The sequence below is a fragment of the Strigops habroptila genome, chromosome 4 (genome assembly GCF_004027225.2).
Source record: "Strigops habroptila isolate Jane chromosome 4, bStrHab1.2.pri, whole genome shotgun sequence".
Taxonomy (NCBI): domain Eukaryota; kingdom Metazoa; phylum Chordata; class Aves; order Psittaciformes; family Psittacidae; genus Strigops; species Strigops habroptila.
Window position 1 is genome coordinate 85,730,625 of NC_046358.1, and position 22,455 is coordinate 85,753,079.

Consider the following 22,455-nt stretch of genomic DNA (forward strand, 5'->3'; position numbering starts at 1 on the left):
CAGCTCCTCCATGGACAAGCCACCGCCACGGCCCCTGCACTCACCGGCCGCTGCCTGGAAAGCTGATGGAGGAGGGGAAAGGGCGTCCACTGGATGGGCTCCATGGGCCAGCTCGACACGGAGATGTCGCTGGCTTTGCCCGAGTCCACCATGGGGTCGTTCATGCTGCCGGAGCTCGTGTCCCACTCGTAATGGAAACTGGGAAGAAAACTCATTGGTAATTAAAGGAAGGGGGGGGAGGAGGGTAAAAGCTGAGCCTGTGCTGAGGGAGCAGGACCCTGCCTCTGGGTCCTGTGGGGCCATGGGTGCTGCACGGGCTGTGCCCCCCTGCACCCACACTCCCCAGCACAGCACTCGGGCCATGGGGCCGAGCGGTGCCCCTGGGCTGGCCCAGCCCTGAGCCCTTTGCTCGTGACACTGGAAACTTCCAGGGCCCTTTTTCCATTTCCAAGCTGATTAGAGCATTCCCATCCGCACACGCAGCCACCCTGTTTCCTGCAGATGTGAACCTCCTCCTGCTAACCCGGGCCCCACCACACACAGCTCCTTACACGGCAAGGGGAGAGGAAACCGCTCATTTCTCCTCCACCACCCGAGGATGCTGCAGCATTAAAGCTCCCGGCGCCGCTGGGGAGCGCAGGGAGGCTGGGGCCGTGCCTCGAACCCCACATCTCTGCTTCACCCACCCACACTAAAGACAAGACCCCTCTACCTGGCCCGGCCCGGCGCAGGGCGCTGCTTGGCACCGGCGGCGATGCCTGAGTCCTCCCGGCAGCCGCAGCAGCCGTTGTCCAGGGCCTGGAGGTGGAGCAGCTCCTCCGAGTTGCTGAAGGCCGGGTTGTCGAGCGAGCTGGCTGAGGGCAGCCACGACCGCGACCAGTACTGCGCCGAGACGTCATCCAGCCGGCAGAACCGCCGGTAGCTGCGGGCACGGCACATGTGTGTGCACACATGTACACACACATGTACACACACGTGTACATGGACACACACAACCCCAGTGACTGCACTCTGAGCACATATCCACAGGTTTCCACCCAGATATCACAGCACAGAGGCAGGACCCAGCCCTGCGCCCGGGGTGAGGACAGAGCCTGTGACATCGAACAACATCTGGCCGCAGCCCCACAGCTGCCGGGGTGGTTCCTCAGAACAATCCCTGCGGTGCATTATGAACCGGGGAGGGCAGCGGCGCTGGGACAGAGGCTGAGCCCTGCTCCCCTCCACAGCCAGCACGCGGCAGGTGAGGGATGGGGGCCCTGGGACCGTGGCTGGGGCTCATCAGCACAGCTTGTGTCACGCCACCACAATGAGTGTGCAGGGGCACAGCCCGCAGCACTTCACTGCAGCCACCACCCATCCAGCCCTGCAGCCTCTGGCTCCCCATTCCTGCCTGCACACCGCATGGTGCTGTGAGGAGCATCCCTGGCACCCGCACCGCTGGCACAGCCACACACAGACACCCGCACCCGAGGCACCCAGCCCAGCACTCTGCAGGGCACTGGGACCAACCGCTGCTGCCCCGGCACCTCCTGCCCATTGCTATCAGCCACAGTGGAGTGTTTGTCTTGGCAGAGCTCGGCTGGAGCTCACCCTCCATCACAGCAGCCCACTGAGCTGTGGCTCTCCCTGACCCCCTATGAGGCAGCAGCTGCTGCTCATCACACCCACCACCCCAGGGAGCAGATGGGGCATCAGCTTCCTCCAGAGCCACCACAAACCCCATCCCTCACATCCCACCTGCTGCGGGTCTGGTCAGCCCTGGCCTCCATCAGCAGCACCTTGAACCTGCGCACGGCGACAGCGGCGATGACGGCGCCCAGGAGGAGGATGCTGAGCAGCACCCCCGCGGCCATGCCCAGCAGGCTCTGCTGCGTCACCCGGTAGTCGCAGCGCAGCCCCATGAACCAGAAATCACTGCCAACGGGGCACCTGTGGCAAAAAGAGGGGTCAGTGGCTGGGGGGGGCAGCACCCGTCACCCCCAGCGCTGGTCCCGGAGGCACTCACTGGCAGAGGGGGCCGCGGTCCCGCGGGTGGGTGCAGATGCCGTGGTTCTTGCAGTAGCCGCGGTGGCAAAGGGACGTGCACGTGGTGTTCCCGTCTGCACCCGCCACGCAGGCGAAGCCGGCTCGGCACGTGAACAGCGCGGCGCAGGGCTCCAGCTCTGCAGGGAACAGGGTCTGGCCGTGCCAACACAGAGCCAGGCCCGGCCCCAGCCCGCCCCGTGGCCCCTGCACTCACCCAGAGCCGCGTGGCGCAGGATGGACGCGGTGCCCATCGCCAGCCCTGGGCGGGCGCTGCCGGAGCCCAGCGTGGCGTTAAGCATCGCGCCCAGCCCCGGTGCCTGCACGTGCTCCGCTGTGAACAGCGCGTCGTACTCCAGCACCACGCTGCCCTCCCTGCGGGGAACCCACCACGACACGTGGGGTGGTCGCCAACGCACTCCAGCACCGCCATGGCACCATGTGTCCCCACGGCAGGGGCTGCACCAGCACGTACCTGATCCGTGTCACCTCCAGCCGCAGGAAGCCGGGCAGGGGCGCAAAGAGTGGCGTGACCTGTGCGGGAGCATTGAGCGCGGTGCGGGGCGGCCCCGGCGCAGCCCCACGGCCCCGTCCTGCACTCACCGTCCGGTTGAAGCTGTGCAGCAGCGCCCGGTGCTCGCGGGACGCAGGGTCCTGCAGCGCGGGGCTGAACCCCATGTCCAGCACCAGCTCACAGGGGACGCGCAGGATGGACGCTGCGGGAGGAGAGATGGGGACAGCGTGACACGGACCCGCTCCTCCTCATCCCGCATTGACCCTGCGGAGGGTCCAACCCCCCAGACCCACCTCTCAGCAGCGGCGGCTGATCCTCCACGATGAACACTCGGGGGGCTCTGCCTGTCGCAGCCGGTGGAGCTCGGGGGGTGTCAGCATCCGGCTGCGCTCTGGGGTCACTCGATGGCTGGACGAGGTCTGTGTCCCCAGCACCTGGGGGGGACCCGGGGCCCCCGCCATGGCCCAGGGTCCCTGGGGGATCGGTGGGCTGCTGGGGGGGGCCTGGCATCTTGGTGGGCAGATGAATTGGGGGCCCCCATGTCAGCCCCACCACATCCCTCTGCAGCACAGCAGCACTGGGCTTGGGCGTGATGGTCCCCACGTCCCCGAGCAGTGCTGGGCTGGCCGTGGTGGTGGTGGTGGTGACAGCAGTGGTGGTGGTGCCAATAGCAGTGGTTGGTCTCAGGAAAGTCTCAGGCTGGGATGGAGCCGGTGGCCGGGGGGTCCCAGGGGCTGAGGGGGTGTCCAGGCTGCCCGGCTCCCAGCTCGGTGGGTCAGTCACTGCCCAGGACCCAGCATCTCCCACCCCCACCGAGTCGCCCCCTGGGATCTGGGGTGTCTCAGCAGGATCCCCCCCAGAGCCGCTGTGGTGCACTGGGGGTGACGGGGTGCCCGCAGTGGGGCTGAGCCCCCAAACACCCCAGCGGGTCCCTGGGGAGGGCAGTGGGGTCGTGGGCACGACGGAGCCGCTGGCTGGGGCAGCCGATGGGGCTGGGGGTGTCCCCGGGCTGGTGACCAGCCCCTGGCTCTGCACTGCGCTGCCCGGGGCCATGGATGTGAGGAGCTGCCCCGGGGGCCAGGTCTGGTGCAGGGGGACGTGGCTGTGCCCAGGGGGACCCTCTATGTCGGGCGCCCCTGAGAGCCCTGGGGTTGGGTCCAGGGGTCCCCCGGGGCCAGAGGGTGTCACCCCTGGGGTGCTGGCTGTGCTGGTGGGGACAGGCAGGCCCGGCCCTGTGCCTGCAGCGGGCAGCGAGGCCGGGCCCGGCCCCACAGCTGTGCTGGACGCGGGGTCACCAGCCCCCAGGAATGGTGCAGAGGAGTGAGGGGCAGCACCAGGACCCTGCCATGAGATATCCATCCCATGCGATGAGCCCCGTCCTCCGGCCAGCCCCAGTGTCCCCCCCAGTGTCCCCCTCGGTGTCCCGGTAGGGGTCAGCAGGCTCTGCAGCCCCCCTGCAAAGGGTGATGTCCCAGATGTCCCTGGCGCTGGGCTGTCAGTGGCCAGTGCGGTGCTTGGCCGGGGCCCTGGGCCACGGTCACCCAGCGGGACGGTGGCACCCGCATCCTCCCCAGCCCCCGGCTCCGGGGATGAGGGGCCATGTGACCCCCCCCTGCTCTGCACGAGTGCTGTGCCCATGGGGCTCCATCCCAGCAAGGTGCTGGGGGACCCCCCCTGCCCCCCGGGCACTGCTGTGGATGGTGAATATGAGGGGGTCCCCAGTGAGGTCGTGGCACCTTCAGACACCACATTTCCTGCAGGGCCAGTCCAGGGGGAGTGACCGGTAGCAGGAGCCGTGTCTGGCTCCTCAGGGGCCGGGGCCCCCGCACTGAGTGTCCCCCCCAGGCTCTCACTGCCCACAGGGAGCCGGGGGCCCGGCTGCTCGGTGGCTGCTCCGTCCCTGCCTGACCAGGAACCTCCGGGGCTCTGCTGGGGGCCAGGGGTCTCAGCAGCCCCGGTGGGGGTCCCGGCAGCCGCAGTGGGGGTCCCAGGGAACGGCAGCAGCTCAGCCGCCGCCCGCAGCTGCCCCACGGCCTCCAGTGTCGGTGCCTGCCCCATGTCAGCTCCTCGCTCTGGATCTATAGGCAGAGGCAAAAGTGGGGGGACGCTGGGCAGGGCTGAGCCGGGGGCAGCACCCCACAGCCCCCAGCTCGGCACGCGGCCGGCACATGGTGCCACGGACGGAGGGTTCACGGTACCTGTGGGGCAGCGCGCCCCCGTCGCGGTGTCCGGGTGGGCGCAGGGGACAGCAGTGGCTGGTGTGGGGCCCATCTCGGTGCTCAGTCCGGGGCAGAGCCGCGCACAGCATCCCACGACCACTGGGGACAGAGGGGAAAGAGAGGCGGGCACCAGTGCTGGGCGCTGGGCATCACGTACCAGTGCCCATCAGCGCCGGGCCGCAGGAGCTGCCGGTGTGCGCGGGGGGGTCCGTGCCTCCCTCCTCCACAGCACAGGTGAAGGGGATGTTCCAAAACGACCCAAACCCAGCTGGAAGGCCCCGCCCTCATCTCAACAACCGACACCTGGTCCCGCCGCACCGGCCCCGCTGCCATGTGCTGGGGACGCCCGTTCTGCCCTGAAACCAACCCCCACGTGCCAGCGCTGGCACCGCCAGGTCCCCGGCACCGCGGGGCCGGTGCCAGGGCAGACACTGCCCCGGCCAGGGCTCTGGGTGCAGGCACCGGTGGGAGCGGTGGGGCTGGGGTCACCCTGAGCCCCCGGCAGCGCCTCGCCGGGGCTCCCGCTCCTCCCGCACCCCGGCTGTCACCCGCCGCGCCCCGGCACCCCCGGCTCAGCCCCCCCGGTGCCGCTCCGGTGCAGCCGCGCAGCGCAGACCCGCCCGAGCCGCTGCCGGTACCGGCCGCACCGCACCCTCCTACCCGCCGGGCTGCCCCTCCCCGAGCCGGGCATCACCCCCCCCGGGACCCCGGCGGCAGCGGCGGCCGCGTCGCTCACCTGCGGCGGCCAAGAGCCGCGGGAGCCGGAGCCGCTCCATGGCGCTGCCGAGGCGGCCGCAGGAAGCCCCCGCCCGTCCCCGCTGCGGAGGGGCGGAGGCGGCGGCAGCCGCAGCCCCCGGCCCGGTCCCGCCCCGCCTGCCCCGCCCGGCCCCCTGTGCGGGTCCCGCGGCCCCGGGGAGACCGGCCGCGGAGGGGCTGTTATCGCGGGAACTGCCCCAGCCCCGGGGCAAAGGCTCCTGCGGGCACCCCGTGTTCCACAGCCCTTCCCTGTGAGGGTGCTGAGGCGCTGGCACAGGGTGCCCAGAGAAGCTGTGGCTGCCCCATCCCTGGCAGTGTTCAAGGCCAGGTTGGACACAGGGGCTTGGAGCAACCTGCTCTAGTGGAAGGTGTCCCTGCCCGTGGCAGGGGTTGGAACTGGATGAGCTTTAAGGTCCCTTCAACCCAAACCAGTCTGGGATTCTATGAAACACCCAGGGCCACACCACCAACAGCACCAGCACTGGCTCACCAGGGCACACAGGGATGGCTCCGCAACCACCATCACTCCCGCCTCCAAGCTGGCACTGGGGAAAACCACCATGGATGGGCGTGGTGTCCAAAACCCCCCCGGACGCCCTGTTGCAGCCTGCTCAGAAAAGGTGTCGGGATGCGTTTGGGTGAAGAAGCAACTGAGGAGCCTCCACCAGCAGTGGCCTCACACACAATGAAAATGAAACCCTTTGGCCGAGGTCCCTCGGCCAGGTGAGGGCTCAGGGAGGAAGCAGGGAACACCCGCAGCACACTTGGGCCTCACATGCAGCAGGCACGGGGGCACGTCCCACCCTGCACCCCTCCGATGGCCAGGGGACTTGGGACCAACGGCACTTGCTTGGCTGCGGCACCTCTGACATGTCAAAGTGTTCCTTGGCACAAAGGCAGAACTGTGCAGGGTCCAGAAATAACTTGTTCCTGCCTCAGGAGAGGTTTAAAGCAAGCGGCCCGCACCGGGCTCACGGGGACACGGGTGGGCTTTTGCTTTTCAGCAGCAGGAAATCCCTGTCCCCTTTATTTTCCATCAAACATAACTTGTTTTTACCGGAATGAAACGAACAGTGCAGGCAGCAGAGGGTGGGTTGGTGGGAAGAGCTGATGACACGAGCAGGGACGCCCAGGGCTCTGCACCACGGCACAGGCCCCTTTCACACAGGTATGAACACTACGAGCTCCTGGGGAGACCTGCTCAGAGTCTGTCTGAGCTCCTCGTGCTCCCCCGGGGCTCAGATGACAGCGCCTTCACCCTGCAACAGCACACAGGGATGTCCCTCACACACCGACTCCCAGAGCGAGCACGGCCAGGCTGGGATGGAAAAGCCAGCGGGGCAAGGCCAGCAACGCTCCACTGGTCTTATGGATTTATTCCTTTTTTTTTCCTCATTTTTAAAGGATAACATATTCAGACAGGTTTAAATACAACGTCCAAGTACAAGGTTCCGATGAAAGCAGCAGCAGCATGGCCTGTGCGTGCATGTTCTTGTGCTGCCCCCAGCCCAGTCCTGGCCGTGAGACAGCTCCTGGGGAAAGAAGAAACATCCACGTCTTTAGTATTGCATCGAGCAAGAACCAGCGGTTTAAGGCACGAAAGCAGGGGGTCAGGCAGAGACCAGACAAGCTGGAAACCAAAAGCAAGTTGTGAGCCCACAGGGCTTTCGAATAACTGGGATCTCGCCTTGGCTCCGGGGGAAGGGGCACAGCTCCCTGCGGAGCGGAGCTGAGCTGATCCGGAGGGAGCCGCAGGACCAGCAGGAAGGTGGCCCCAGCTGCTGCCACGCTGGCCCCGGGCCAGCAGCTCATTTCCCCTCCCTCCCCCAGCAGCACCTCAAGGCAGGGGCTCCACTAACCCCTTCCTGCCCGTTTCCTTCCCAGCAGGAAACGCCGGGAGCTGCCACAGCACATCTGGAGGTGCCCCCCCCGAAATGATGGGATTCCTTGACCAGAGTCAACCCCATCAACAGAAAGAGCTGTGGATAATCCGAGCGCTCCAAGTGCCCCACAACTCCCCATGTTGTCATTCCAGCAGCGGGCACCGCAGGGGAACACCTCTGCCTTCTCATGCCAGCTCCCTCCTGACCCCTGCCCGCCCCACGGCCACACAGCGCTGTCCCCTCACACTGTCCCCTCACCCAGCCTCCCCTCGCAGGCGCCACACGCTGCCCTGTGCCCGCTGCTGTATCCGAGACACTCGCAGGAGCACGATTCCACTTACTCAGCTCTGGAGAACTGGTTTTATTCATAAACATCCTTCTTATCTGCAATGTAATCTACAATCTCCTGCGGACACATTAACTTCTCTGCGTCTCCATCGGGAATTTCAAATCCTGGAAAGAAAGCGCACACACTCAGCCCGGAGCAGCGGAAGCGGGAGCAAGGCTAAAGGAAGCGGGGACAGCGCAGGCAGGGACACAGAGCAGGGACAGAGCCAGCCCTGCGCTGGGGCTGGGATTCCAGCCGAGCTCTGCCCTGCTCAGGCTGCTGCTGGGGCAGGGAGAGGCTGAGGAGGCAGCGAGTGCCCCTCACACCTTGCTTGAGCCTTCACCGCCTTCACTGGAGGGCATGTTCCCGGTAACACTGGGCAAACCCGGGCCCGGAGGCCCTCGGGTGCAGTCTGCTGCTGGGGACAGGGAGCACAGGGGCTCAGAACTGCTCAGAAATGCATCCCAAAAAATGCTCCTTCTTCCCGGTGCTCACGGCCACGGCATCCAGTGGCACACAAGTGAACCTAACACAGAGCACCAGCAAACACTCCAGAAGCAAAACGTCTGCCCAGGACCAGAGAACAACCAAAGCCCAGGGTGCCTGTGACCCGCTGCGACAAATTAGGTAGTGTCTGAGCTTTAAATGAAAGCATGAACTCCAAAATGAAGTGACTTGGAAAGAAACTTGGCATATGAACTAATATGGTAAAATCACCTTTTTTCCACCCAGTAATATCAAGTAATGAGGGTGAAAAATATTCCAGTGAGGAAAAACCGGGATCAGCTGTGATCTCCCTGGAGGAGCCACAACCGGCTCTGGGAGCAGCCCTTGTGCTGCCCCCCCGCACACGCTGCCGCCCTCCCCATCCCCAGCGATGTAGGGAAGGTGCCCGGGGGCTGTGGGGAGAGCAGCAGCCGGAGCTGCCAAGGGACCGAGCTCAGCAGCGGATGGCCAGAGGGACAGACACCTTCCTGAGCGCTGCCAGTGCCCAGCTCATGCTCTGACCCAGAACCACGCGGTTTTCTCTGATGGCAGGAGGGAAAAGCCACCGTCCCTGCCCGCCGAGGAGCAGCAGTGCCTGAGAGCTGCAGCCACACCAAAGGACCGGCCACAGGCACCGCAATGAAGCCGTGTGCCCGGCTGGGAATTACCGAACTCGTCCTCCATGGCCATGATGATCTCCACTTGGTCCAAGCTGTCCAAGCCCAGGTCTTTCATGAAGTGGGACTCCGCTGTGAGCTACGGGGAGAACAACCGGGGGTCAGCCGCCTGCGGCCGCGCCCGTGCTCCCCCCCCGGCCCCGACTCGCCTTCTCCGGGTCGATCTTGTCGTACAGCTTGAGCACGTAGAGGACGCGCTCCTTGATGTCCTCCAGGGTGAGGGGCGGCAGCTCGGAGAACCGGCGGCAGGGCGGCACCTGCAACACAGCGGCCCCGGGCAGCGCCGCCCGCCCCCCGCCCGCGCCGGGCCTTACCTGCGGCAGCGGCAGCAGCGCGGCCGGGCCCTGCGGGGCGCGGCGGGTGAGGGAGCGGAGCGCGGCGGGGCCCGGCCGGGGCAGCAGGCGGCGGGCGCAGGCCGAGAGGACACGGGCCGCCATGGTGACCTGTTCCCGGCGTGCGGCGCGGCGCGGCGGGGCGGGCCGGCACGGGCGGTCCCGCGGCGGAGGCGGCGCCCCCTGGCGGCCCGGCGGACCCCCCGCTACGGCGCGGTGCGGCAGCAGCAGACACGAGCCCGTTCTAAAGCCAAAGTGGTTTAATGGCATCGCACACGCCCGGGCGCACGCACAGCCCCACGCAACCCGCGGTACCGGCGGAGCCGAACCGGAGGCTCCTCGCAGTCCTACATCAGGCTGCCCCGGGCTGTGGCTGCCGGTACCGGTAGAGGCAGACGGTGCCGTCCCGCTGCCCGGCCAGCAGGCAGGCACCGGTGCAGGCATCCGTGCTGGCCCAGCGGGCCAGGGCCCAGCCCCGCGCCGGGCCCGGGGGCAGCAGGGCCGTGCACTGGCCCAGGAGCAGGTCCCACACGGCCACGGCACCCGATGTCAGCACGGCTGCGGCCAAGGCGCCCCTCACGTCACCCTCCAGGTACCTGGGGACACAGACACAAGCGTCACACGTCTGCAAACCCACCATCACATCACTTCTTAAACTAGCCAGAGTCCCAGCTACAAAATGAATAAGGAGATATAAGCTGACTGCAGGAAGCCAGGCTGTGTTACGTGTCACATCAGAGAACAAAGGATGTCAACGCAACCCTCCCTCAGCCTCAGAACACGCTCAAAAACCACTCTGCAAGCCAAGATCTGGACCCGCTGGAGTCTAAGCACATCACCGCAGCATCTCATAAAGTCTTAAACAGCCTCTCTCCAAAAGGAAGAGAAGGGGAGGAAAAGGGCACCCGGCTGCACGCAGCTGCTTAGCGTAAATAAAGGTGGCAAAGCCTCTCCAACAGCACAGCTCTGTAACAGCCCGAAGGTTTGGAACATCTCGTTTGAAGGCATTTTCTCAGGGGGTTCCCCTGTGAGCCCAGTTCCAGCATTCCCACAGTGACTGGTGGTGGGGCGGGAAGATGAAAGCACAAGCACACGGAAGAGTCACGCAGAGCCCCGGGAGCGCAGCCCCGCGCTGTGAGCCCGGGGTCAGCGCACAGGCTGGCGCAGGAAGCAGGCAGGAAACAGCCAACACCCTCACCCTGCTCCAGCCCCTGGAGCCTCCCATCCAAGGGCACAACGGATGCAGCCCCTTATCACTGGCAAGATGGCAAATGGATCCCTGCCAGCAGCACTGCCCAGCCCATGGAGAGATCCCCCCCAGAACACCTCGAAGGGCTCTGGGAGCAGAGCCCCGGTACCTGCCTTCCGGCGTGCCCGGGCGGGAGGGAGGAGGCCAGCACGCCGCTGCTCCTGGCTGTGCTGGGGTTGAACGCCACCACACGGAACGCAGGGTTTCCACAGGACTCGCTCTCTTTGGCGTGTGGATGGCTCAAAACCACAAAGAGGAGGCCCTGGTGCACGGAGGAAAAATACATCACTAAAAACAACAGCGGGAGGGGAAAAACCCGGAGAATTTTCCAACAATTAATTGCTACATTCTCTCTATAACCAAAGCCCCGTGGACAGTGATGCATTATTTGTACTGAATAAAACAGGAATGGTTTACTTTCCTTATCAGGTTAGATAAAACCCAAAGCAGCTGCTGACTGATAAGGGCTGATGCAATACAGCAGAACGACAGCTCAGTGACCTGGTGGATTTATGCACTGATCTTCCTGTCTGAAAAAGCTAAGCTTGCTGTAGGGTGAAATTTCTGGGCCTCATTTTAATCCCTAAAAGCTTAAAATTTAACAAGAATTCTACAAAAAGCAGCACAGCTGAAACCTGCAGCTCTCAGAACAGCCACAGGCCAGCATGGAATAACCTGGGACAGATATTCCGAGGAAGTCTTCAAAGAGTCTGACTCAAGCCATCATTATTGGACAAGACATTCTTGTCCAAAAGGTTAAATGCCCACTGAAAACAAATCCTTGATCAACCACAAAAATCCATCACGAATCACAGCACAGGGGGAAGCAAGTGGGAAAGAATCATCAGTATAAATCCTGAGGTTGAACAGTTAATGCCCTCAGGGTGCATATAAATAATAATCACATTGATTTTCTGACAACAGCAGCTTGCCACATGTGGAATGGAAGCGGCTTACCAAGCACCAGGGCTGGGCAACAGCTCTCCTGCTTCCCCCCTGCAAGGTGCTGCTGCTTTGCAATGCCATTTGATGCATCACTCTCATTTTACCAGCACACAGCAGAAAGCCAGGAATTCCAGGCAGCCAGTGAGGCTTATTTCTCCTGGTTAACCCATCTGCCTTGGAAATAACTCCAGAATCTCTAAATAGAGTTGGTATTTCAATCCACTCTGGAAACCCTCATCCCTTAAGAACCCACCCCAGTTGGCCAGTGCAGCATTGCCATATTTCATGTACGTACAGAGTCGGAATAGGCTTGATGGCAGATGGAAGCTGGGTAGGAATAACCAACATGCATCTTCTTCAGGAGCTGGCCTGTTTTCAGATTCCTGCAGTTGGTGAACAGACAAATCCTGACTGCATTTCCATCCTCTACATGGTATTTCCTAATCACAGCTAGGAAACCACCACTATGCAATAGAGACAGAGCTTTTGTTCCACATAAACCAAACTAAGAGAAGAGACCACAGGAAAAGACATAATGAATATGATGCAAGTGGAGTTACAGCTTCACAGCTCATTCACCACCTACCCCACTGCACACGAGCTCAAGTGCCAGACCTCAGGCCCGCTGACAATTGCCATTTCACAGGCAAAGCAGTAGGTGACCAGCACCCCTACACTATCCTGCAGCCAACTGTTAGAGCCACCACACCCCCGTGAGCTAAACCAGTTAACAGCAAAGGAGTCACTGACCAAATGACAACGCTGTTCACTGCAGTGGTGCCAACCAGGGCGTCCCTCATCCCTTCCACTTCAGCAAAAGCTGAAACAGTCTCTTCAGGAGGCATCAAAGTCTGTCCATCCCTGCTCCTGAACAGCAGATTAACAATGAGAAGGGGCAGTCAAAACAGTGAGTGTTCTGTGCTCAGCACATCTCCAGAAAGAAGAGGAACCCAACACTTTTTTAGGTGTGAGATCCAAGATGCATCCTCACTTTCTCCACCTGCCACACAGAGCACCCCAAACCCAGCAGACTCACCTTCCTGTCTCTGAAAAGGACACTATTTCCACGTGCTGCTCTTGCACAGTCCTGCTGCTGCTGACCAGCCTCCTGTCCTTCAGCCCAAGAGCAGCTTTTATGTTTCCAGTTCTCACTAGTGATTGCTTGAATGAGTCATTCTCAGAAGAATAAAGCAGGAGCCTAAATTAAGAGAAAGTCACACCTAATGACAGGGAAGCAGAACTCAAACATGCCATAGCACATAAAAACAAGCACGTTTAAACACTCTGCACCTCTAGGGGTGGATAAGCAAGTCTTTAGAGCTGATTTATAGAAATCCCTTTCATTTTCCAAGTGTTAAAGTAACTGAGAAGGTGACACATTAGGAAGAGATCATTTCAGCTGCCACACCAGAGGAGAGTCAAGCTGTGGCTATTCAGGGTGCAAAAAGCTGGTAAGAAATAAATACAAAACCTTATTTCTCCAATCTCCAAGTCTCCCAGTGCTACACACGCAAGATTGCAGGAGTCCGGCAGAGGAACGATCTGTATTACAGGAATCTAGGACAGCAAAACAAGAATCCAGGGTCACCCGCAGCGTCCCTTTGACTTCTCTGCCATTTTCTAGAGTGATTCAAGTAAAATGATATGGAGCAGAGCTGATTTCCACATCCCTCTGAGGAAGCACACTTAGATTAACAGCTGAACTCTGGGCTGTTTGCCTAATTAAACCACCTCTGTTGATGTAAGTGACAAAAAGCGTCTCCAGGGATGTAAGGGGAAAGCACATGAGCCAGTGGCTGAAGTGCAGTCACCATTCAGTACTACAAGAACTGAATTCCAGCCCATAGAAGCTACTGGCCTCCTCCATCAGCACTGCAAATCATTCTCCTCTGCTGCTTAATGGAATGAGCAAATTTATGCCACCTAAAGAACGTGCCTTGCACCCAAGAGCGCAAACTCCTTGTTTTGTGGGAACTAACACGTGGGACAAGAAAGTTGCCCTGAACTCTAGAAATAAGGACTGTGTTGGTACCTCTCCGAGCTGCCACGTGTAGACCCTTCCCCAGCAGTTGGGCCCCAGGGGCTTCCACAGGGAGACAGAGCTCTCACAAGCTGTCACCACACAGAGCTCTCTGCAGCCAGCTGCTTCCCACCACATGGTGCTCACATCCACGGCACAGGAACTCGAACAATCCTGCCCAAAAGAAAACAGAGCTGGTTTTCTCCTGACAGATGTGGTTATCTAACCCGGAGGGGCAGCCTGAGGACGATGCTTCACATTCAGTGTGGTGAGAGTTTGAGGCTGAAACTTTATGCTTATGATGTTTAATTTTGAGTAAAGTGCCAGTGAGGCACCAAGGAGAATGTGCTTGGTGGGTTTCACCCTCAGAGCAAATACAGTGGCTCAATTCACAGAAGTCACTTGTCATTTGAAAAGCCAGGGACCCGGCAGAAGCCTGAGCTGGGGCAGGACTTGCTGGGTTGGTTAGTGCCCAAAATGGTGACAGGCGGCCACAGGAGCCACAGGGCAGGCAACAGGGGTACGAGGGCTGAGACCATCTTACCTGGGGCCGAAGTAAAATGCAGCCACTGTTTAAGACACTTACACGTGTTTAGAATTCATTATTCAGAAACAAACACTGAAATCATCAGTCAGAAGGAGCTGAACAGCAACCCAACCTCTCAGCATGCTTTACCACCAGACACACCTGATCACATTAGACAGCAATCTATTTTGTGCAACTGCCCATTCTGCAGTTTTTATTGCATTTTTGTAAAACTCAGTATTAAAGAGCTGCCATTGACTCATCAAACAATTATCTGATGTTATCCCACCTTTAGCTTTGATACAAGCTGCAAGCTCTCTTCTCTCAGGCCATCAGGCAGTACTGGAGCCAACTGTTCTGCTACAGCTTTTTCCTGCACAGACAAGTAAAGAATGAGGATAATTCAACTGTGAAATTACATTCAGCACCTGCAGGAACGAGGCAGAAGTGTGAATGCACTCTGCATGCTGTTGCTGGAGAGCCATGGGAGGAGCACCTCTTTTTGTACTTGCCTGTCTTTGAAAACTAAGAAATCCCAGACAAGTTATTCACTAGTTTCACCTGAAAGTTCTCTCTTACCACCACTTTGCATCTCAGCCTCCAGAGACAAGTCATTCTCTCAGCACCCATCCCACATACAAGTCATTTCATCTCCTTTACCAAAACCTGACTGAAAATTTTCCTTGAGATGGATCAACACTTTGTGGATACCAGAAACTTTGTTCAAATCAAGAAGGATGTTAAAGACTTTGCTCTTGACGTCCAAAGAGCTTAGGCAACAGAAGAGACCCAGACACGCAGTAAGTCAGCTAAAAGACAGCATGCAGGGCTAGCAGCAAAGAGGTCTTTCCCCTGAAGCCAGGTGAGACTCTGGGAAAGGGGGTATGCCCACAAACCCACTGGGCTAGCACCCTGGGCAAAGAGGACCAGCTTGTTACCTGCTCAGGAGAAGCTCTGCCGGATCCCTGCTGTTTGCTCTCTGAGTGCTGGTGCTTCTCCAAGGCCACAGCCTCATCACAGTTATTACTGGGACTTCTTTCAGCTTCTACAGGAAACGCTGCACCTTGTTCCTCCTCTTCTCTAGCAGATCCTGCACCACAGTGGTCCAAGTGCAGTGGAATGGCAGAGTCTTTGCATCCTCCATCCTGCACGCCCTGAGAAGATGCTCTGTTGGAGGAATGCAGGCTTGGAGGGATGGAAGGTGTCTTGGGGGACACCTCACTGTGTACCTCAGGTAACACAGCCGGGGTTGCACCCACAGCAGGGAACACACATGAGGAAATCTGGGACCCAGGCTGAGTGGGAGCACCAGCTAAGACAGTCCCCAGGGGAGTAAGCAGCAATTCATGGGTGGAAAGCTCCTTCTTGGAAACTGGGCTTTCTGCATGAGGTGACTTGGGCAACCCAGTTTTGAAAGGTGAAATCAAATGACTTCTGTGGCTTTTTTCTTCTGGAGTCATTTGTGCACTCTGTGTGTCCTCTGAAGCCACCCCATCTCCAAACACACTCGGAACAAAAACCTCCAAGTCGTTCACAGGGGAAGATTCTAGTTTGTCAAGTTTTAGTAGTCCAAATTCCTCATCAGGTAAGTGGAAGTCTGTGACACCCAGCCTGGGGGCCAGCCACTGGAAGCTGCGGAAGGAGAAGAGAGAGCCACAAGTATCAAGGTCAACAGCAGGGAGGCCAAGAGAAGCAGGACCCTCAGGACCTTGTGGACCTTTTGCCACGTGCCCTCCTGCTCTCTGCCTCGCAGCACAACGCAGGGAGCGGCGCAGGGGGACGTTAATCGCAGGGAGCAGCTCGGCCCTGCAGGCTCCGGGTACCTGCTCATTCCCCCCAGGCTCCGCTGGCTCTCCATCAGCCTGGCACACCGGGAAGGTGGCTTCCAGGTCTCCTGCGTGGATGGGAGAAGCTCTGTTCCCCGGGTGCAGAGAACTGCTGTTCTGGAGTGGGCTTTGAGGCAGTTCTAACAGAGCCCTACGGCACTTGTCAAGCACTTGGCTCCCCCCCGCAGGAGGATCCGCACTCGTTGGCTGTACAGCACCAGCCACTCCTGTCTCTGCAGCCCCACGAGCTGCAGCAGCAGAGAACTTTCTCTCATCTGAAGGTGGTTTTTCAAGACCAGCATGACAGTTTTCCTTTTGGCTCTGACACTCACTTGACAGCAGACCACTGCCTTCCCTCACCGTTATGAGATCCAGGCTCTCTATGAGTTCTGGTGAGACCAGAAGCCCGGGGGGGTTGCTGGCAGACTTTCTTCTTCCTTTCTGCTTCCTCTGTGATCGTCTCCGATCTCGCCTTGTGCTAGTGATGCTGCTCTGGGAAATGGATCCAAGAGAAGTGCTGCTGCCACTGGAGGCAGGAAGAGATTCCTGAGGACTACCCAAATTTGTTGGATCATTTTCTGCACCAAGACAAGGCAACGGCGCAACCCCCGACTCCAAATCATTTTCAGCTCTTTCTTGGGAGGGCTGATCCGAATTTGCATCTCTGGGCTTGCACTTACTTCGCTGACCCTTCTTGCTCCTGCCCAGCTGGCTGAGGATTATAGCGTCAAGGTCCACCTTCCTCTGGCAGCTGGACATGCGCCGAGTTGTCCTGACGTAGTATTCAACCGGGAAGAGAAGCCCTTCAACCACCGTGCACGAGCTCAGGGAGCTTCCAGGAGCTGCTGCCTTTTCTGGAGGAGAAAGTCTCGCCTGAGTTTCAAGCTGTTGATTCTCCAGCAGTTCTTCAACACCGCCCAGAGCAAGATCTGTCGGAAAGGGATCTAAGCTACTACTGTCACTCTGATTCCCTTCGTGGTGTTTGCTTTCATTAGTTACAGTCTTATTTCCGTCAGGAGACAATACTTCATTTTCTGACATTAAATCCAAGAGCCTACGTAATTCCCCCTGATCTTCACACATACTCTCACCAACCGTTTGTCTTATTACACTTGGGGATACTTTTCCTCCATCATCATTGATGTCAACTAAAGCAGAGTCTCTGTTCTCTGAACACGGCTGTGCAGGCTCAGGGTTGTCAGGTGTGGGCACAGCACCCTGGCACCTGGCCTGCCAGACACTGCTGCTGTCCTGCAGTGCATGTGGGAAGAGCTCAGGTGCTCCTGGAGGGACATAGTCTTCTGTGACTCCTGATGCTGCACTGGGAGGAGTGAAACCGTTCTCTTCTCTCTGCACACGTGCTGGTCCTGCTGCTCTCGGAGCCGTTTCCTCAGCGGCTGAGACACTGCTTTGCCTGAAGACTGGTGACTGAAGTTCCCGTGTACTGGCGACTAGATTTGTCACCGTTTCATCAGGGCTACTTAGAGACACATCACGCACTGATCCTCCTTCCCCTGACACCCGAGCCTTCGCCCGTCTCCTCAGCCTCAGCAAGCTTCTGGAGGTTTGGGATTTCTTCTCCTCAGGGGTAGGCCTGGAGATTCCAGCACACAGGATTTCCTGGCTAGCCTGTATGCTTTCTGCCTGCGAGCTGTCCTGCAGGCCACCCTCATGACTGGAGAACTGGGGAACATGCTTAAATGCATCACAGGTTTGCTCCTGTGCGCCAAGATCGGAGCGGGGTTTAGTCTGCAACTGAAAGGTTTCATGTTTGTCAGCACTAAGAGGTTCAATATCTCTAGAACCTGTGGAAAGAACATCATACATGTAAAGTATTCCCAGCAAAAGCCCCATCCATGAAAACCATCACACAGTAAAGCTAGAAGACTTTTTTTGGGAGCAAAAGACTGGGATCTTACAGCCGGGGCCTGGTGAGGAGGAAGGGAGAGGGGATGGCAGTGCAGGTCACGGTTCGGCAGCACTGCAAGGGCCGCATGTGGGTCTGGGGGCAGCGGAGCTGGGGCCCGTCCCGCAGGGCAGGCCGCGGGGCACGGAAGGGCGATAGTGGCCGGGCCGGGCTGTCCTGCCCTGTACTGTCCTGCCCCGGGCCCCCGGCCCCGCGCCCGGGCGGGTGCATCGGGCCGCGCAGCAGGTCCCGCCGCCCGCCGGCTCCTACCTGTGGGGCTCGGCTCCCGCCGGCCTCCCTCCGCCGCCGCGCCCCGGCCGTGGCTCCTGGCTCGCTCTGCTCGCCGCGCCCGCTGCACACACAACACGGGCGCGGGGCTGGGACCGGGCTCCCGGCACCGCGCCCCGCCGCGCCGAGCCCCGGCCCGTCCCGCTCACCCTCAGCCGGCTAACGGTCTCGCTGTACTCCCTCCGCAGCAGCGCCAGCTTCTCCCGCAGCTGCAAGACACAACGCGCCGGGCTGGCACCGCGCTGGCGGGCCCGGGCCCGGCCCCGCTCCCGTGCCCGCACCTGCTCCCTCTGCGAGCCGCTGAGCGCCCCGCCGCCCGCCGGCTCCTCCATGGCCGCCCCGCCGGGACCAGCGCGCCCATGGCAACCGCGCCGGAAGTGCCGGCGGGCGGCAGGACGTGATGCGCAGGAAGCCGGGAGCGGCCGTGCGGAAGTGGAGCCGTCATGGAGCTGAGCGAGATGCTCTATAATAAGTCCGAGTACATCGAGACGGTGCGGGCGGGACGGGGCGGGGCGGGATGGGAACGGGGGTGGCGGGGGGCCGAGGGGCAGAGCCGGGTTCGCCGGGGCCTGGCAGCGGTGCCAGCGGCCGCACTGACCCGCCCGTTGTCCCCGCAGGCGTCCGGCAACAAGGTGAGCCGGCAGTCCGTGCTGTGCGGCAGCCAGAACATCGTCCTCAACGGCAAGGTAGGCGCCGGGAGCGGGCTGCGGCGTCCCCGCCGCCCCGGGGGCTCATCCGCCGCGGCTCGGCCGGGTGGGAGGGGAGCGCGGGCAGGCCGCGGGGTCCCTGTCACTGCTGCTGCGGTGCGCTGGGCGCCCCGCGGTACCGAGCTCTGCGCTGAGCACCCCGCGGTACCGAGCTCTGTGGTGAGCACCGCGCGGTACCGAGCTCTGTGCTGAGCGCCCCGCGGTACCGGGCTCTGCTCTGCACTGACCAGGTTGGACAGAGCTTTGGGTGACATGCTGTAGTGCAAGATGTCCCTGCCCATGGCAGGGGGTTTGAAGTGGACGATCTTAAGGTCCTTTCCAACCCAGACCAGTCTATGATTAACCCTTAGAGGCTGAAGGGAGTGATGTCCAGAGATGAGGTAGTTTGACTGGACACATAGGGGGCAGGTTGCGGGTGAAATTCTGGAGTCAGTTTAGAGTTTGGGGAACATAAAATGGCTGCTGGGGTTGGTCTGTATTGAACTTCGTTCTCCCTTCTTTGCTTTGATCTCACTTTTCTTTTGACGGAAAGAATCATCTGTAAGGTCGTATAATCTCGCTGGAGTGGCCCGACTGCCGCACGAGTCTGTGCACTAACTGCTGTCACAGGTAGGAACTGGAGCTCATTTCTGTCTCCTCTTCTGCAGACAATAGTTATGAACGACTGCATCATCCGCGGTGACCTGGCGAACGTTCGGGTTGGGAGACACTGTGTGGTGAAAAGCCGCAGCGTCATCAGGCCGCCCTTCAAGAAGTTCAGCAAAGGGTAAGAGGTCCCTTTCCTTTAGGGAGGCTGAGGTTAAGATCCATGGACTGAAAAAGACATATTGGCTTGGCTGAGGTGTGTGTTTGGAGGGCAGTGTTCCTTTTGCAGCAGCTGCAGAAGTACATCCTTCTAAATCTGCCTTTTCCTCAAAGTTCCAGCTTTGCCTTGAGGATTTGCATTCCCATCAGCCTGTAACATGGAAATATATGGGACGTGTTCAAATAGCGAAGTGAATAACGTGTTTCACTTGTTCTTTGTGTATGCACAACCTGTGCCTGGTGCTCATTTGCGCCATCCTTTGGGAAGAGATGGGAAAGACCAGTTACTGCTCTGTCCTTAGCTCTGCCTCTGGCAATCCAGCAGGAGACAGGAGACTCCACAGTGTGTTTTGGGGCCTCACAGTGTCACGGATCAGTCCGCCTGTTGTACAAATACCTCTCCTCTTGCAGGGTGGCTTTTTTCCCTCTCCACATTGGTGATCATGTCTTCATAGAAGAGGACTGTGTGGTCAATGCAGCCCAGATTGGCTCCTATGTCCACATAGGCAAGAACTGTGTCATTGTAAGTGCTGTTCCTCAGTCTTTTCCTTAAACTCTGGAGAACTGTTGAGGCTTTGTAAGCACGGCTTCCTTCCACAAACCCCTCTTCCTTCCCCACTTCTGCTTTCCCTTATACAGAATGCTTTTAGCAGTTAAACTTGTGGAGGTTTAGGTAACTCATCAGTCATAAGCAAAAACAAATAGTGTTTTAAGCATAAACTTTCCCTATCTCTGTTTTAGGGCCGCAGATGCGTCTTGAAAGACTGCTGCAAAATCTTAGACAACACAGTCCTACCTCCTGAAACAGTTGTCCCACCTTTCACGGTGTTCTCGGGCTGCCCAGGTATGCTCCCTCCAGCTTTACTTGCACAGAAGTGTGAATAATGTGGATATTCTTGTTTTAAATTGAGATTGCTATGACAGAGTTGCCCATTAGCGTTTAGTGCCTAGAGATAAAGGTATGGGGCACTTGGTGAAGTGAAAAGTAAGAATCTTAACTTGCTCCTCCTCCTTCTGTGGTTTCTGGTTTTGCAGGAGGTTCAGTGGTTCAGACTGGAGGAAGTCCACTGGCTCCTTATTCCTGTGTTAGTAGGGAGGGAGGTACATTAAGCTGTGGTATATGAATGTTTAGTTCCTGCCCATTGACCTGGCTGTGCTGGAGATCTCGATGTATGAATTGCACACTCCATCATTTATCTTCTGGTGGTGCTTTGTGGGGACAGTGGGAGCTGTAAGGACGCAGCTGAGCAGTCTGTCTGCCCCAGGGGTACAGTGGGAATGACCCTGCTGTGCAGCTCAATGAAAAAGAACCTTTTGCTGTTCAATTTGTATTTAACAAGAATTCAATCCATGTTGCTGCTTTGAATGTTGAATATAAGCTTATTTTCTGCTTTCTCCTGCAAGAACACTGATGGTCAAACTCTTGTTCTTCTTCCAGGACTCTTCTCTGGGGAACTCCCGGAATGTACCCAGGAGCTCATGATTGACGTTACAAAGAGCTATTACCAGAAGTTCCTGCCACTCACACAGGTCTAGTAGCCCGTTTCATGTCTCAGAGCAGTAAAGGCGCTCAGGAGCGTTCTGGGGGTAAGGAGGGGGGTTGTTCAGTGAGACCAGGCCTCGGCCCTCACTGTTCTGAGCACTCTGTGAGTGTTCCTCAGCACTGACGGTCTGGCCAAGCAGCCTCTGGTGAAAGCTGCTCTGTCCTGTGGTTTAACTTTTGTGTGCTCATTTGGATGTCATTCATTCCACGTTGTTTGAATCGTGCCAGTAAATGCTCTGCAGTTGGGAGAGCAGGTACAGCTCTCTTTGGGGCAGCATCTCTTTGTTGCAGCTGGGGAACAAGTCTAGAAGCAGTCTCCATCCTCGAGCAGAAGGGCTGTGTGGCTGATGTGTGTGTTGGGCTCATAGATCCAGTGCTTTCCATTGGAAGAATAGGTGCTGTTCTGTAGGGCTGTGAGTTGAGGTGGATGGCCTCTGCCTTTTCTCGCTGTGGGCTGAGATTCTCTCCTATAGGGACAGGATATTGTTCATCACCCGGGGATTTGCTTTAGGACTTTTGGCTGACATTGAAACTTCTCTTTCCATGCCCTGCCTGACAGTACACTTAATAGCTTTTAGCTCTTTAAGCAGGCATGAGCCTTGTGCTCTCGCCTGTCATGCAGGGTTGTCGTTCCTGTGGCCAGTGCATGTTCTACTTCCTGAGCTTTACAGACCATAAAGAGCCAAAGGGCTGTGAGAAGAGGATTCACTCCATGTCAGTCACAGAGCTCAGCACAGCAGAAATTGGGTAATTAAAAGCAGGAACCAGAGGTGAATGAGAGAATGCTGCAACTGTCCCCATTTATTACCCAGTGTGTATATTTGCAGGAAGCAGTTTGGTGCTTTTCTGCATTACTAAACCTAAGGAGGAGATTCAGACTTCGTGGAAAAGTGCATGTTCCATTTTTCACGGAACAGAGCAGGAATAATTCTTGCTGGGAGCAGCTGATACTGCATGTACCTGACCCAGTACCAGACAACTGACTGAAAATGATGTGCCTGCTCTGGCTGCATTAGCTAAAGCTTAGCATTGTCCTTCTCTAGGTTTAAACTGTCCTCCCACATGTTGTAGTTATAGCAGCTGGGGCTGGGACGCGTATTAGTGATGCAGTAGGTGCGCGGCTGCGAGATCAGCAGCCCTGAGCCTTCAGCCATTCTTTATAACAAAGTGCTGATACACCTCAAGTAGGCAACAGCTGTACAAGTGTGTAGTAACCACGGTTAAATGTACAACCACTGACTGGTCTGTTTGTATTTTTATTGTATGTAAATTAAAGCCTCTTCAGTTGTACAAGCAATGCAAGGTTGTGACTCTTCAAATCAAACTTAAAAGTAGATGAAGGTTTCTGCTGTGCCTGGGCATGAGTTGCAGGCTCTTGTTCTCTGACTGTTACTGATAGTTATGGTGTCAGTGTGGTAGAA

The 22,455-nt window shown here is 58.6% G+C and overlaps 4 protein-coding genes across 9 annotated transcripts in view; 1 reads left to right on the plus strand and 3 right to left on the minus strand.

The window, feature by feature from the left end:
- The window catches only part of LOC115606783 (collagen alpha-1(I) chain-like), a 7,452-nt gene extending 1,878 nt beyond the window's left edge, over window positions 1-5,574 (minus strand). Inside the window, exons 1-10 of one of the 4 annotated variants that reach the window (XM_030483270.1) lie at window positions 5,495-5,560; window positions 4,738-4,857; window positions 2,833-4,617; window positions 2,629-2,741; window positions 2,501-2,559; window positions 2,243-2,400; window positions 2,009-2,165; window positions 1,741-1,932; window positions 713-922; window positions 45-198 (exon numbers count right to left, since the gene is read on the minus strand). In XM_030483270.1, the coding sequence (XP_030339130.1) occupies window positions 45-198; window positions 713-922; window positions 1,741-1,932; window positions 2,009-2,165; window positions 2,243-2,400; window positions 2,501-2,559; window positions 2,629-2,741; window positions 2,833-4,617; window positions 4,738-4,857; window positions 5,495-5,534 (2,988 nt within the window). In that variant the 5' untranslated portion in view covers window positions 5,535-5,560. Of the gene's footprint in view, window positions 1-44; window positions 199-712; window positions 923-1,740; window positions 1,933-2,008; window positions 2,166-2,242; window positions 2,401-2,500; window positions 2,742-2,832; window positions 4,618-4,737; window positions 4,858-5,494 lie in introns of all 4 variants that reach the window. The other 3 variants (XR_003991000.1, XM_030483269.1, XM_030483271.1) reach the window with 3 other exon arrangements.
- A 1,264-nt stretch (window positions 5,575-6,838) lies between these two features.
- PALB2 (partner and localizer of BRCA2) lies at window positions 6,839-18,360 on the minus strand. Of its 3 annotated transcripts, XM_030483267.1 has the most exons (15): window positions 18,262-18,360; window positions 18,130-18,189; window positions 17,963-18,044; window positions 14,899-17,591; window positions 14,250-14,333; window positions 13,447-13,608; window positions 12,886-12,971; window positions 12,451-12,612; window positions 12,165-12,281; window positions 11,710-11,797; window positions 10,583-10,731; window positions 9,038-9,816; window positions 8,880-8,967; window positions 7,739-7,850; window positions 6,839-7,046 (listed from the first exon to the last, which is right to left on the minus strand). In XM_030483267.1, the coding sequence occupies exons 1-12, from the start codon at window positions 18,310-18,312 to the stop codon at window positions 9,573-9,575; spliced, it is 3,978 nt and encodes a 1,325-aa protein (XP_030339127.1). In that variant the 5' UTR covers window positions 18,313-18,360; the 3' UTR covers window positions 6,839-7,046; window positions 7,739-7,850; window positions 8,880-8,967; window positions 9,038-9,572. The 3 variants fall into 3 exon arrangements, with proteins under 3 accessions (XP_030339127.1, XP_030339126.1, XP_030339128.1); XM_030483266.1 differs by having other exon boundaries at window positions 18,130-18,327; XM_030483268.1 differs by having other exon boundaries at window positions 10,579-10,731; window positions 18,130-18,327.
- Window positions 7,759-9,490, minus strand: NDUFAB1 (NADH:ubiquinone oxidoreductase subunit AB1). The gene is made up of 3 exons (XM_030482325.1): window positions 9,038-9,490; window positions 8,880-8,967; window positions 7,759-7,850 (listed from the first exon to the last, which is right to left on the minus strand). Exons 1-3 carry the CDS (start codon window positions 9,488-9,490, stop codon window positions 7,759-7,761), a joined length of 633 nt encoding a protein of 210 aa, XP_030338185.1.
- Window positions 18,361-18,362: 2 nt separating the features above from the next.
- DCTN5 (dynactin subunit 5) lies at window positions 18,363-22,331 on the plus strand. The gene is made up of 6 exons (XM_030483272.1): window positions 18,363-18,471; window positions 18,598-18,666; window positions 19,335-19,453; window positions 19,903-20,014; window positions 20,233-20,335; window positions 20,930-22,331. Exons 1-6 carry the CDS (start codon window positions 18,424-18,426, stop codon window positions 21,025-21,027), a joined length of 549 nt encoding a protein of 182 aa, XP_030339132.1. The 5' UTR covers window positions 18,363-18,423; the 3' UTR covers window positions 21,028-22,331.
- The last annotated feature ends 124 nt before the right edge of the window (window positions 22,332-22,455 follow it).

Bases quoted from the DNA above. Each gene is read 5' to 3' on its own strand.
- NDUFAB1 (XM_030482325.1), bottom strand. From the start codon at position 9,490: ATGCCATTAAACCACTTTGGCTTTAGAACGGGCTCGTGTCTGCTGCTG. The intron at 8,968-9,037 runs GCGAGTCGGGGC...TTCTCCCCGTAG, and splicing joins ACAAGATCGACCCGGAGAAG to CTCACAGCGGAGTCCCACTT. The intron at 7,851-8,879 runs GTAATTCCCAGC...CTTTCTTTCCAG, and splicing joins GGCCATGGAGGACGAGTTCG to GATTTGAAATTCCCGATGGA.
- DCTN5 (XM_030483272.1), top strand. From the start codon at position 18,424: ATGGAGCTGAGCGAGATGCTCTATAATAAGTCCGAGTACATCGAGACG. The intron at 19,454-19,902 runs GTAAGAGGTCCC...CTCCTCTTGCAG, and splicing joins TTCAAGAAGTTCAGCAAAGG to GGTGGCTTTTTTCCCTCTCC. The intron at 20,015-20,232 runs GTAAGTGCTGTT...TCTCTGTTTTAG, and splicing joins TAGGCAAGAACTGTGTCATT to GGCCGCAGATGCGTCTTGAA.
- PALB2 (XM_030483266.1), bottom strand. From the start codon at position 18,312: ATGGAGGAGCCGGCGGGCGGCGGGGCGCTCAGCGGCTCGCAGAGGGAG. The intron at 14,334-14,898 runs GTAACAAGCTGG...TTGTCTGTGCAG, and splicing joins GCAGAGCTTCTCCTGAGCAG to GAAAAAGCTGTAGCAGAACA. The intron at 11,798-12,164 runs GTCAGTGACTCC...CACCAACTGCAG, and splicing joins GTGAACAGCGTTGTCATTTG to GAATCTGAAAACAGGCCAGC.